This window comes from Talpa occidentalis, unplaced genomic scaffold (genome assembly GCF_014898055.3).
Source record: "Talpa occidentalis isolate TD23 unplaced genomic scaffold, MPIMG_talOcc4v2.1 talOcc4.12, whole genome shotgun sequence".
Lineage (NCBI taxonomy): Eukaryota > Metazoa > Chordata > Mammalia > Eulipotyphla > Talpidae > Talpa > Talpa occidentalis.
In genome coordinates this window covers 74,725,902-74,738,978 of record NW_023601212.1, presented here as the reverse complement: position 1 = coordinate 74,738,978, position 13,077 = coordinate 74,725,902, and the positions used below count along the sequence as shown (strand labels likewise).

General features: G+C 46.7%; 1 protein-coding gene across 4 annotated transcripts in view; it reads left to right on the top strand.

Moving 5' to 3' along the window:
• Nucleotides 1–13,077, top strand: part of GALNT17 (polypeptide N-acetylgalactosaminyltransferase 17) — a 376,695-nt gene that overhangs the window by 330,977 nt on the left and 32,641 nt on the right. For all 4 annotated transcript variants that reach the window (XM_054693583.1, XM_054693584.1, XM_054693586.1 and 1 more), the window contains exon 8: nucleotides 10,955–11,140. In XM_054693583.1, coding sequence (XP_054549558.1) covers nucleotides 10,955–11,140 — 186 coding nt within the window. The remainder of the gene's footprint in view (nucleotides 1–10,954; nucleotides 11,141–13,077) is intronic.

Here is a 13,077-nt window from a genome sequence, read left to right as displayed (position 1 = left end):
AATATAAAACATACATTGCTGTCCACTCACCTTGATTTGATATTATCATTTGTTTCTGTGGTGACTGTAGCACATCAATCTCTATACCATTAGCAATGCCTGTACTTTTATCCCAGCCATATCAAGCATGTGCATTTCAATCTAATTCTTGTGGATATCTTGAAATACTGAGGTAACCTCCTGTCCACTTTCAAATTTATGATTCATTTCAAACCTGTGCTGCATCGTATTATTTAGTGTGTTAAAGAACACATAGCTAATGATAGCATGATCTTTTTGACTTAACTGTCTTTCAACATGATTGGTTTCCTTTGTAATTCTGTGCTTTTTGGTTTTATTTAATGCATTTTCATCTGAGAAGAGATCCATACACTTCATCTGACTGCACTCTGTCCATAGGGAGAACGTGTGAGGGTCTCTGCCTACTTCAGACAAGTAGATACCCTAAGACAGAGGTCCTCCCAATACCTGCTACGACAGAACCTTGGGGTCTAGGACTTGTGTGTGTGTGTGTGTGTGTGTGTGTGTGTGTGTGTATGTATGTTTCAAGCCCCTAGCTGATGAGAAGCAGCCGCCAGGTCACAGCTGTGTTATTTGGAAACCTCTGGCTTAGATCATCAGTGTCAAGGATCTCAGAATCTGGGAGTTGGTGGCATTCCTGAGAGACTTGGTCAGAAAGAGATAGGGTCTTCTTACACTTCTGGAAGTGTGTATGGTGGGAAAGAGTGAGAGGGATTTAACATACCTGAGTTTGCGTTTGGGCCCCTCATTTAATAAGCATGTTTCTGGGACCTCCCTGGTGACACAGGGGTTAAAGTCTCAGCACTGTCAACATATCACCAGCCACTGCAGCATGAGTTCAATCCCCAACCAGGGGGGTGACCCACATGGCACAGCAGACCTCTCCTATCTTGCCTGCTCCTCCCCTCAGCATGTATTTCAGTAGATCTGCCTATTCTGCTCTCCACTCTGTCTCTGGTAAATCTTCTCACCCTCAGTACCTCTGGCCTAGACCCCAGTTCTTGTATGCATAAATAAATAAAATAAATCTTTAAATAATAAGAAGAAGTAGTAGTAGAAGAAGAAGCATGTGTCTGGCCTACAAATAGGAAGGGACTTCCCTAATGAAATGAGATTCTTTCCTAGGCAAAGAGTGAGGATAGACACCTGAACAACCTCAGTTAACCTTCAGTGTGTGCCCTGACCCTCAGCTTCCTGTGTGCAACTTGGAGAAGGAGCTACCCCACAAACCTGTTATGAGAATGTAATAAATAATAAACATAAAGCACTTTATACAGAGTGTCTGGCACTTAGTAGGTCTTAACTGCCATCCTTGTTGATGAGGATGTTCTCGCTGCTGCTTGTGAGCTAGCTAGTCATGCCAAGGCTGTCAGGCAGCAATGGTCATCCAAGGACAGCACGACCCAGCTTCCAGAGCCTGGTGGATGCTTCCCCCAGAGGCTCAGTGCAGCCAACAGGCCCCAGTTAGAGGAGCTGCTCCCAAGTGTTTTCAGCATCTGCCATCCCCCTACTTACAAGTGGAGCTGGCATGTCGCCAGGAGTATGGGGTGGCCCACTGATGCCCCTGCCCTGATGCAGAGAGGCTAGTGTCACTCCACCTATCCTTACTCCTTGCGTGGAAAAAGCATCTCATTTCCAGGGCCCCTCTTATCTGCAGGCCAGAAGCTCTTTTTCCCCCATATGGGAACATTTTCAACAAACCTCTGGTTTCTGAGAAGGAACTTTGAGTGTTTCCAAAGCGGGCCTCCAGCCTAATAACCTAAAATGCAGCAGTGTCATGGACAACTGATGGCTCTGGTTCTGCCAGATTTAATGCTTTGAAGGAAGGTTTTCCTTCACCAACTCTCTTCTAGATTCCCTGAAACCTTCTATCAGACCTCTCTGGCTGCCCCTATGGCCGTGCCCTGTCATTAAATCCAGGGAAAATGTAGGAAGAATATTGTATTATGGTGTTAGGGCTGTCGTAACAAGGTACCACAGACTGGGTGGCTCAAACAACAGAAGTTTATTTTCTCGTAGTTGTAAAGGCTGGGAGGCTGGGAAGCCAAGACCAAGGTGTGGACAGGCTGCTTCTTCTGATGCCTGTCTCCATGGCTTGTGAGTGCCTGTAGTCTCTCTCTGTCCTCCCATGGTCTTTGCTCTGTGTTTCCTCTCCTGTTCTTATGAGACCCCATGCAGATTGGGTGAGAGTCTACCCTAGTGACCTCAGTTGACCTGAATGGTCTCCCTACTGGTCCTCTCTCCAAATGCAAACACATTCTGAGATGCTGAAGTCAGGACACAGAGTCTATTCATAGCACAGGATACTGTATACATTTAAAAACTCTATACAATTACCAGTCAAATTTGGGAACAGGGACACAATTCAGCCCATGACAGATATGATTTCCTTCTACCTCCTGAACCTTCCTCATAGGACCCAGGGGCGCCAGAAATGCATGAGCACCTGGCACTCGTTGGGAATGTCAGACACATGAACTTCAATCACGGGATGGGTTGTGCTTCATAGTCTCTGGGACAAAGGCCCAGAGTGGCCTCTGAAGAAACCCTGAGCTGATTGTTCTTTAAGGTTTCAAGATCAAGGCTATTCAATGGCACCTAAGAACTATCAAAACCCAACCACACATATCCCAGCATTCTTACAAAGGGAAAAAAGAGGCTGCATTCAAGATAATACAGTGCCATTCTTGTGTTTTCTCTCAGCCAGGAAGAGGACAGACATATTTTGATCAAGTTCCGTGAATGGGTAACGCGCACACCCGTTTCACTTAACTGGCTCTGTGGGAGCCAAGCCACGTGCTGCTCACAGCAGCCGAAGCCAGCAGGCAGGAGATGACATTTTAGAATTGTTCAAATAGACCCCAGGCCTAGAAGATATGCTGGACACAGTGTTAGGAGAGCAAGAATAAAGCAGTGCCAGAAAGAACTGTTTAAAAATTTAAAAGACTGTTTTCTTTTATCAGCTCTGCTGCTGGCTACCATTCCAACAATTTCCAAAACATGAGACTGGCCCCAAGTAGGGCAGGGAATAGAATGGGATGGGGCGGATCAGTGACATCTTCAATATCCGGGTGCAATATCCAGCCTCCAGGGAAGCGGAGGATGGACTGTTTTCTGAGAAAGAAATGAAAATAAATTACTGGATTGGAAGGAACCTCAGAGAGGCTGCTTGCTTCGGGACACATAATCCTTTCAAAGCCCGGGGTACTATATACATTTAAAAATTCTACACAATTACAAGTCAAAGTAGGGGGTGTAGAGTGTGGGGGGCACGCAGCTCTGGGCCCTGGAACAAGCAAACCTGCTACTGTTAGTGGCTGCGCTGAGATGCTTGGAAAGGTCCAGCAGGTAGCCTTCCTTGTGGTCACTCAGGCCCCTTTTCACCTGTTTGTGGCCAGCAGGTAGCCATCCTTGTGCCTCTCTCTCCTTCAGTGGGTGACTTTGAGGTCCCCTGCGGGGGAAAGAAGGGTAGAGAAGGCATTGGCTTCTCCCCATCACTGATGAGAACAAGCCTTAGGGCCACACCTGGGTTAAAGGAGGTTGGACATGTGGGTGTCCAGGAACCCAGGGTGCCCATGTGCAGCCTTCAGGCTGCCGGCCTGGTGCTGACCTGGCAGAGGCTGCTCTGCTCTTTCCCGGGGGCTGTGTGGTATCTGGACTAAGCATGCCAGGGGTGGTTCTGAGTCCAGGCAGCACATCCTTGAATTCTCAGGTCCTTCTGGGGACCAAAAGAGAAGTCGAAATTCTCTTTTGGGACTGAGAGTCATCATTTTCTCAGCATATGGATAGCTCCTTCACTTCTTTGGCTCTTTCCTTTCAAAGAATATATTTTTTGTAAGAAGAGAAAAGTTCTAATGTTTATATAAAAATGCCTGGAGAGATGACAGTGCCCACTGGGACTCACGAGCCTGCAAGCAGCAACTGCAGCCACAGGTTCTCTTAAGGGGGCACTGAATGGCTCTGAGTTTCATTTTGTACTTAGGCTCTAGTGAGCCAGGATCTGCATTTGTCTTTCCCCTGATTTAAGTCATTCTGCATTCCTGAGAGCATCGAATGCCTTGATGGGGCTGAGTTTCTGGTCTTCAGACTCTCCTATAGTGGCAGCTTCCCTCCCCCCAAGTCCTGTTCATCCCCCAACCCCACCCCCAGGCCCCTGTTGACCACCAGTAACAACTGATCAGCCTCTGAGCCCCATGCCCCGATGCTGCATCCACAGCATGGAAAGCGTCTGAGCCCCTCTGCCGACTCACAGCTTAGAAACCCCACATTCTTGGACATTCATGGCATATGACTTAATTACTACTCCAACATGTAAAAATTTAGTTGATGTTCATAGCAGAGCCTACAAAAAGGAAAGGCAGGAACTCCTTCATTGGAAGGATTCAGGGGCACCTTCAGCTTGGAAGGAAGTTGTGGGTGCCAGCTCAGGAAACCAGAGCAGTGTCAGCAGCCCTGGCCGGGAACCTTCTCTGTAACTAACAGCTGCTTCAAGGGACTTGGTGTTTTTATATCTTCTGAGTGGGATGGGAGGTGGGCTTGCCTTCTGCTTAAATTAAACTCATGGTTATTTTTCTCCCTCTTTTTCTTTGTTGAGTCTGGGAACTTGAGTGTGTTAGTTTATCGATGCAACCCCCAGAGTGTAGGGGTTCAAGGGAAGTGAAGTAGGTCCCATCCCTCAGCTGGGCTGCAGAGCAGCAGCAGGAGGGGTTGAAATGCACCTGTACCTGGGCAGTGCTCCTTCACGAGCCTCTGCCACAACGGCTGCGTGTTTGGTGATGCTGTCTCTAAAGGGATCCCTCAGTCTGCTGCTTAGAGATGATGACAGGTTTGGGGCCTGACCTGCTGCCCCATTGCTTTTGCCCCCCTGGAACTGGAGAGCATGACTAACAATTTCTCAAGTCCCCTGAGGATGCCCTGCTACTCTCTGCCCCAGTGCACCCAACTGCCCACATGGTCTCCTGGTTTGGGCGGTCAATCAGGACTAACTGGCAGGCCTGGAAAACACACCTCCACTTTCTATGAGTGGTTTTACCAAGGATCTGCCCTTTTTGTCCCCCCAGGAGATATCTGTGGTCACCCCATGTCAGGAAAACCATCCTCATGTCCGCTAGGCCTTCTCAGTGGTGCTCAGTGTTAGTCTGAGTTTGTCCTAAGTCGCCCATAGTCTGTGAGTTCCCAGATGGTGTTTTAAAGCAGCTCCACCTTAGGAAGTCCTGGGGCGTGAACCCCCTGGGGAGAATAAGAGGGTCAACGTTCTGCCTGCCAGGCAGGGTGTGCTGTGACATGGCCCTCGAGGGCCCACCTGCAGTGGCAGGTCTATGCCACAGGCAGAAGCTGAGGGTGGACCGAAGGGCTAGCAGTGCCTGATGGGGAGCGCTCAGCCCCACCCCGGCATCTGCAGCCCTGCTCCCCCATGTCAGCGGGTCTTTTCTCCAACAGCCCCTCCTGTGGTGCCAGTGCCCTCAGTGCACAGGAGACAGCCCACGTCATAGTCAGCACATAATGGCTAACTTATCCTTTTCAGCATTTACTGTGAGCCACCATCATGTTCATCGGCTTTGCTTACCTTACCCCATCTCTTCTTCATGACAGACAGCCTGCAGGTCGAGTGCTATTACCAGCTGCATTTTACGGTTGAGGAAACCAAAGGTCAAAAATGACAATAGTGAGGCTGCTGTGGCAGAGCCAGGAGCTGAATCCAGGCCTTTAATTCAGCAGTGTCATGCTCTCCAGTCACCAGAAAATAGCCTGTGGAGAACATGGAGCAGGGGGCCCAGTAGAACATTGGTTCTAGGCAGTGCCTGCCAGAATTCACCCCATTCACTCCCTCCCACCTGCAGAGGTGGCCCCCTGATGCCCACCTCGGGCAGCTCTCCCACTGCCCTCAGCTCTGTTGTGGCCTCAAATCCTGGTCCTGAGCCCCAGGCTTGAGAACTGGTTAGGTGCCGCTTCTCAAGTTCTACCCTAGTCGGGACATGTCCACCAATGCAGGCCTTGGTGTTCACCCTCAGGGTGCAAGCTTTGTGACTTTGAGTGAGGGGTTTTCTATCTCCAGGGGGAGGGAGAATGGGCTTCCCTCGGATCCCTTCTGGGGAAGGCAGAACAACTAGACATTAGCAGCCATGGCTCTCTCCAAAGCATGTCTCAGAGCTTCCTGAATGCATAATAATGAACAGAAGGTCCCTATTAGATGGTGGTCAGCAGGCAGATGGGCTGTTTAATTGGTGAAGCTATGGGGTGCTGAGCAGTCCTGAACTCCCTAATCATAGCCCCAAGCTGCAGGCAACCCAGTACCCAACTCCCTGTCTATAGATTTCTCAGAGTGATAGCTGGCAAAGCCTTTTATTTAGCCCTGAACAAATTGGTCTCAGGGAGCTTGAGCATAGAGTTGAAGGCCTTTTGAACCACATGATGCCACAGTCTTTAAAGCATACTGACATTCAAGTACCATCCCAGATCACTGGACAAAATCTTAAAACTCTGGCCCTTTGGTGTTAAAGATAGAGAATTAAACACAATTAATACTTTCCTCCTGTGATTAAGCATAGTTTACCAATAATTGCACCTTACCAGCTCCTCTTTAATCCTAGACAAAATGCAAACGACATAATAGTAGAACATGTATGCATAAGCAGGGGAAGGAAAGCAGTGGTATCACCCCACCCCCGTCTGGCTGCTTCCACACCAGGGTTCTAAATTGGTCTTCAACACTGTCTTGGGAGTCTAATTTTAAGCTGTGAGAAAAGAGCAAAGAATGTAAGTAGGTTCCATGTCTAAATTATCTTTATGTCCCTGGCAGCACTTAGCTCCAAGCTCTGATCTGGGTAAACATGTAAATGGCATTGAATGGAATGATGAAAGGAGGTAAATTATTAGTCAGAGACATCAGGCCGGGTACTGGGAATGCAAAGAGGGATAAAATGCTCAATATCTTTGCAGTTGGAGTTGCTCTTACCAAAGGAGGAACTGTGCAAAGGAAGGAGTAGGTAACTAAATAGAGCCAAAGCAGGGCAGAAACAAGAGCAAGAACAGGCCAGTGGGGATGCCCTAAGTGGTGGGGAAAGAAGGGTGAGCAGAAAGAGAGGAAGATAAGGTGTGGGGCACATGAGGGACTCCGCCTTAAAGTCCCTGATTGAGGCAACTTTGGGCTATTTTTCTAACACAGGAGCTGGAACCCTCTCTGAAAATAACATGCTCTCAGGCTGGGGAGTAAAGCTGGGGTAAATTACAAAGTGGCAAGCATAAACCTGGGATTATTTGACTTTTCTCCCAATATTATACCTGTAAGTGCATAAGCAACAGCAACAAAAATCAAAAGAAAACAGCCCTCCCAACGCCCTTTCCATGCTCAGTCAATCAGGCTATTTTCAATCTATGCGTTGCTTTCCTCCTCTGAGTCACATGTCATTTACAGGCTTCATTTTAATTCCTCATCTTGTATTGAGAGAAATGACTAGCATTGACTGGCAATAGAATCCAGGTATTTAGGGCTTCTCACCACTGTGATACTGAAATTGAGATATGTCTTGAGGTCCATATTTGTAAATCCTATTTCTGAGAAATTGTAATAAATAAAGTAGAAGATTGAAATTGAATTTTTGTAAAAGGACTTTAGGAGGGAAGCTATTATGCATCTGTCCAATTCCGTGGGATAGAATGTGCACTTAAACTGAGAGGACAGCTCACCGTCTTCAAGACAGCAGGGGAGACAGGCACCTCTGGGCGCCCTGATTTTCACCAGCATGTGCTTGGGGCAAGGATTCTAGGATTACTAGGTAGACCTAAAAAAGATGGATAGGATGGGAGTAGCAAACAAAATCTTCTCTTAGCCAGACATCTGTGTTGTTTTGAACAGATTTTACCAGCAGACAAAGGCTAAAATTTGCCTGCACTTGAATCACCTGATGGGGGTTATTTCTGTGCTGAACTTTTCTCTGGTGCTACTTTTTAACAGTATAAATGGGTCCAAGTGGCTTCCAAGTGGCTTGAGGAAAAACTCCTGTCCATGGGAAGGAAGGCCTGGGTGGCTGGGCTCCACCCGCTGAGCACAAGGATGGAAGAACTCTAGTACAGGCACTTGGCTCCAGGGGCTGGCACTTCTGCACCTGATACATGGGTCAGGCCTTGCTCCTTGAGGGTGCCAGAGCCTGGGCGGTAAAGTCCATCTCTCCTCAGGCTAGGGAGGCTGCAGGAGTCTGGTGCCTGGAACCCTTGACAATCCAGAATGTCCTGAGGATGTCCACATACCCTAAGACCCCATCACATTGCTTGCCTCATTCTGGGCTCTTTGACTCCCCCCCCCACCTTTCTTTTTAAAGGGTAAGCATTTTTCTCTCATATTCCAAACCTACTTGACTAAACAGAGGGGTGATGATGTTTTCTTCTCTCCTGAGAGATGTCAGTGAATTCTCCTGTTACTTCAGGTACATGTGCATATGAATTGGAAAGAGCTTGCTGAAAATGATTGGAGAAGTTGTATTTCCCACTCTCTTTCTGCCTGGCTGACCTGTCAACTCCTTTGACAGCTAACTTTGGGAACCAGTCATCTTGGCCAGGTTCTCAACCTGCCCTTGAAGAAAAGACTTGAAACGACTGCTGGAAAAATATAGAAACATTCAGGGAAACCATTGCTAGACCACAACACAGGGGTCATTCTGGAAATAGCAGCTTTTAGTTTGATGGTGTACTTTCCATAATCTTTAAGATTCTATTGAGTAAGTGAAATATTTATTAAACAATGTGAGTTGAATGAATATATCAAAAGATGGGATTAAACCAGCCTGCCCTTTCTAGAATGATGGTAGAGAAATCAGCCCTACGCATGGGCATCCCTCTTCCAGGCATCAACTGTCCTGGAACAGAGAGATGTGCCCTGCCTGGTACTTCTTGGGCCCTGGGGTTCTTTGATAATCTCAGCCTCCAGAGGCCTGGGTAGATATGGGCAGCTCTCTGGCCCAGTGAATGATGCCCATTTGCACAAACAAGAAACCTCAGAATCATTCTTGACCTCTCTTCTCTGCCCCACCAGTTCTAACCCATTACTAATTATTTTGCCTATTGTAGTCTCTCAGATCTTCCCACCTCTTGTTTCTATTCTGTTGCCCTAGCCAGGGCTACTGACTTTCTTCTGTTTCTTTTTTTCTTCTGTCTTCTCACTGTCAGTCTGTTCCCCACACTTCATCCATAGTGATCATTTCAAAACCAAATCCTTCAGTGACTACCTTATCACAGGCTCCAGGCCCAGCTGGAGAGAAGCCTGCCTGTCCCTCCAGCTGCCTTTCACACTCACCTTGCCCTCCCATACCTACTTTCTGAGCCCACTTTCTAAACTCCAGTCCTGTGAGTGCTCTTTCACTTCCTTGAATACTCATGTGTCTCAATTATTAACTGCTGTATAGATCCAAATCAAATTACTTGAAATAGCGATTTGCACTAGTCTAGAGTTTGGCCATTCGGGCTGGGGTGAGCAGAGGGGGTCTCTGCCCTCTGTGCATTGACTGGGCTCTTTCACGCACTGGCAGTCAAGAGGGCTGGCTAAGGGGTTTCTGGTCCTACGTGGCCTCACTCATGTGCTACTCAGGACACATGAAATGGCTGCCCACCTGCATCCCCTTGCTCCATGGTCTTTCATTCTTAGCTTCTTCGTAACATGAGGACTCAGAAGCCCAAGAGGGAGAGGGTGGAACACCTACCTGACAGTGCAAGACAACACTTCTAATGCATTTTGTTAATGAGTGCAAGTCCTGAGACTAACCCAGACCCAAGAGGAAGGAAAATAGATCCAACTTTTTGATGGGAGGAGTAAATACCTTGTATCTGTGGGACTCTGACTGTGCACATTGTCCACAATTGGAAATGCAGCCCCCTTGTTTTAGCCTGTAAGGTACCTTGCCCATCTTCCCCATAGTCCTCTGGCCGTATTATGCCTCACTGACTTGGCTTCCTTCTACTGTCAGCGGCTAGGTCTGCCCCAAACCATCAGGGTACCTTGTCATCGGGCTTCAGATCAAATTAGTCTGGATCATCCTCTCTTTATCAGTCTTTTTTTTTTTTTTGAAAGATTTATTTTATTTATATAAGCACTGGGTACAGTCAGAAGCGTGGGAGGGTGAGAGAATTCACCAGAGCCAGAACGGAGAACAGAACAGGCAGACTGATGAAATACACTGCTGACGGGAGCAGCGGGTGAGATAAGAGAGGTCTGCGTGCCATGTGGGACCCTCGCTGGAGAGGCTGCCGAACCGGCGCTGCAGAGGCTGCGGGCAGCTTCGCAGCCCAGCGCTCAACCGCTGTGCCATCAGGGGAGGCCCTCTTTCTCAGTCTTTTATCTCAGTGTCCTCTTTGAAGAAATAAGCAAATATTCCATCAATGATAAGTTACACCTGCACAAGATGACATGAGGTGGGTGCTTCCAGAAGGCTGAGCATTTGTCTCTTAGGACTCCAAAATAGAGCATATAAGCAAGGCAGAACAGTATTATTGTATACTTTGTGTCAATTTGAATAAAAAATGGTCTTTTTTTTTTTTTTAGTTTGAATTTTCTATTCTAGATTTGCAGAACATAGCTTCAACCAGGTGAAAGAGAAAACCTTCATGGATGCCAATTGTGCGTTGTTAAACGCTTAAGAAAACCCGTGCATCACCAGGGGCACCTTAGGTTTATGAGTCTGATTTATGAAGAACTGTATTTTAATATCCTGAGATACTGCATCTATTTAAAAGTTCCCAAGCCTTTTTCTACCTGTTTGAGTCAGGTTAGGTTAAGCTATGCCACAGTAACAAACCAACATTGATCTCAGCATCAGTATATATCAGAATGCATTTCTCATTCATGCGTAGGCTCCTGCAGCACAGTTTTTGGGTCTGGCAGGAGGGGCGGTGAAATTCCTTTGGGAATTTCTCTAACAGGCTAATGAAGTCCTTGCCCCTCCAGGTCTGGCTCTGTGGGGGCAGCATGGAGGTCCTGCCTTGCTCACGGGTGGCCCACATTGAACGGAAGAAGAAGCCTTACAACAGCAACATTGGCTTCTACACCAAGAGGAATGCTCTCCGGGTTGCTGAAGTCTGGATGGACGACTACAAGTCTCATGTGTACATAGCATGGAACCTGCCGCTGGAGGTAGGGCCCACGAATTCTTCCCCATCACTGTAGAACAGGCCTAGAATGACAGGCCATGGATCGCTTTAACATGCTGATGGTTCCTTGCCAGAAAGATACTTACACTTGTAAAATTATTAATGCACTTTGAGGGGGGTTCACAGGCCTCCAGGTTTTAGATATATGGCATCTGGCACACCAGAAATCTCTAAATCCATTTACAAAGATTAGACAGGTCTTACTGTGTTAATCCCTGTCTAATTCTGTTAATCTGGGTGCCCTGGCTCTTGAACATACATTATGTCCAGAAGGAACTTATCCAGAGTTTTTGGCACCAGACTCTGTCATCTGCTTTTACTGTGTGCCCTCTTATAGGGCTCCAGCTGCCCCCGGACTTTTGCCACTACGGTGTGCTGAATAACTTGTTTATATGGCTCTTCGTCTCTCTTCCATTTTCTGCCCATAATATAGTCTAGGAGAATTCCTATGTTTCTGCAGCCCCATGGCATATTATTGCACAGTGGTTGGGCATTAGTGTGTTTGGAGTCCCAGCCCTGCTCTTACCAGTTATGTGATCTTGAACATATCCACTTCTTGCCTGTGTACCTTAGGTCCCTCAGCTATAAAATGGGGATATTAGCAGGTGTTCCTTCTTTGTAAGAACTAAATCTAGAGCACTAAGTACTAAAGTACTAAGTCTAAATACATGTGATGTACTGAGAGCGGGGCCTGGCACCTAACATATGCCTGGGAATGTTATGAGCCTTGTTTGTTCTCCATAGACAGCAGAGGTATATGTACCCTTCACCATGTTAGGTTGAGCTCCTCAATGAAAACACCTGTAGGTGTCTAAGCCATGCCCCGGGAACTACCTGGACTGGTTCCCACTGAGAAATGGCACCCCTTTTGTATTAGGAGGCTGGGGTCTAGAGCAGTGCAAAGGCATCTGAATATATACAAGATGAATGGATAAAGAAGAAAAAGAATTTATATCATTGTTGTTACAATTATTGAAATATCATTCTAAAGCATTGAAAACCCCTTAAGGCCATATAGTCCTTCATAGCTGTTAAACTATAAGTACTTTTATGCATTATTATTATATAAAATAGGAAACTTGTTGAGCCCTTACTATATACCAAGCTCTCAATTCAGTCCTTATTTGCCCTATCTTATTTAGCCCTCATAACCACCTCGTGACATGGAGACTATCTGCCTTGGCTTCCTCATCTATAAAACATTTGTCTCACAGGGCTCTGTGAGATAACAGTAAGATTTAGAACAGATCATAGCACATATTAGGTGCTCAATAAATGCTAGCTTAATATGAATCCATTATGATGACTGTTTTACTGATGAGTAAACCAAAGTACTGGGAGTTTAAAAATGACTTGCTTAGGGTCCTACACCTACACAGGGCAGGGCAGGGAATATGAACTCATGTTTTCATTTGACTGTCCCACAGGCCTGTGGTGAAATCAGTGCAGTAGGTATCACTAGCATCCCTCTTTCCAGGTGAGGAGTTCTGACCTTAAGTGCTGGTGTGACTTACTCAGAGTCCTAAGAACTGAAGGCTGCTGACTGACCAGTGTTTTTGCTATCACTAAAAACAAACTTTGGGCCCCAGTGTCAGTGGTATCCTTCTACACTTTTCAAAAATGACCATTCTTATTAGTCACACTAAGTATATTAAAACAAAGTTAAATATTGCTGTCCAGGTTTGCCTTTACATTTAAATAAGTTTGATATTTAAAGGTATTTTCCTTTAAAAATCACTGACTGCCGAAGAAATCTAATAAAATAATTTGAACTCTTCTCCCTAGCTCCTGAGGTGCCACCTGGCTGTCTGTTGTGGAGACAGCCTCCCATCTCAACGGGTTGGCGGCCATCTTGTGGCTGAGTCTGTGGAATCATATTTCAGCTACTTTATTTTCCCTTGTCAGCACACAGCAGCCCAT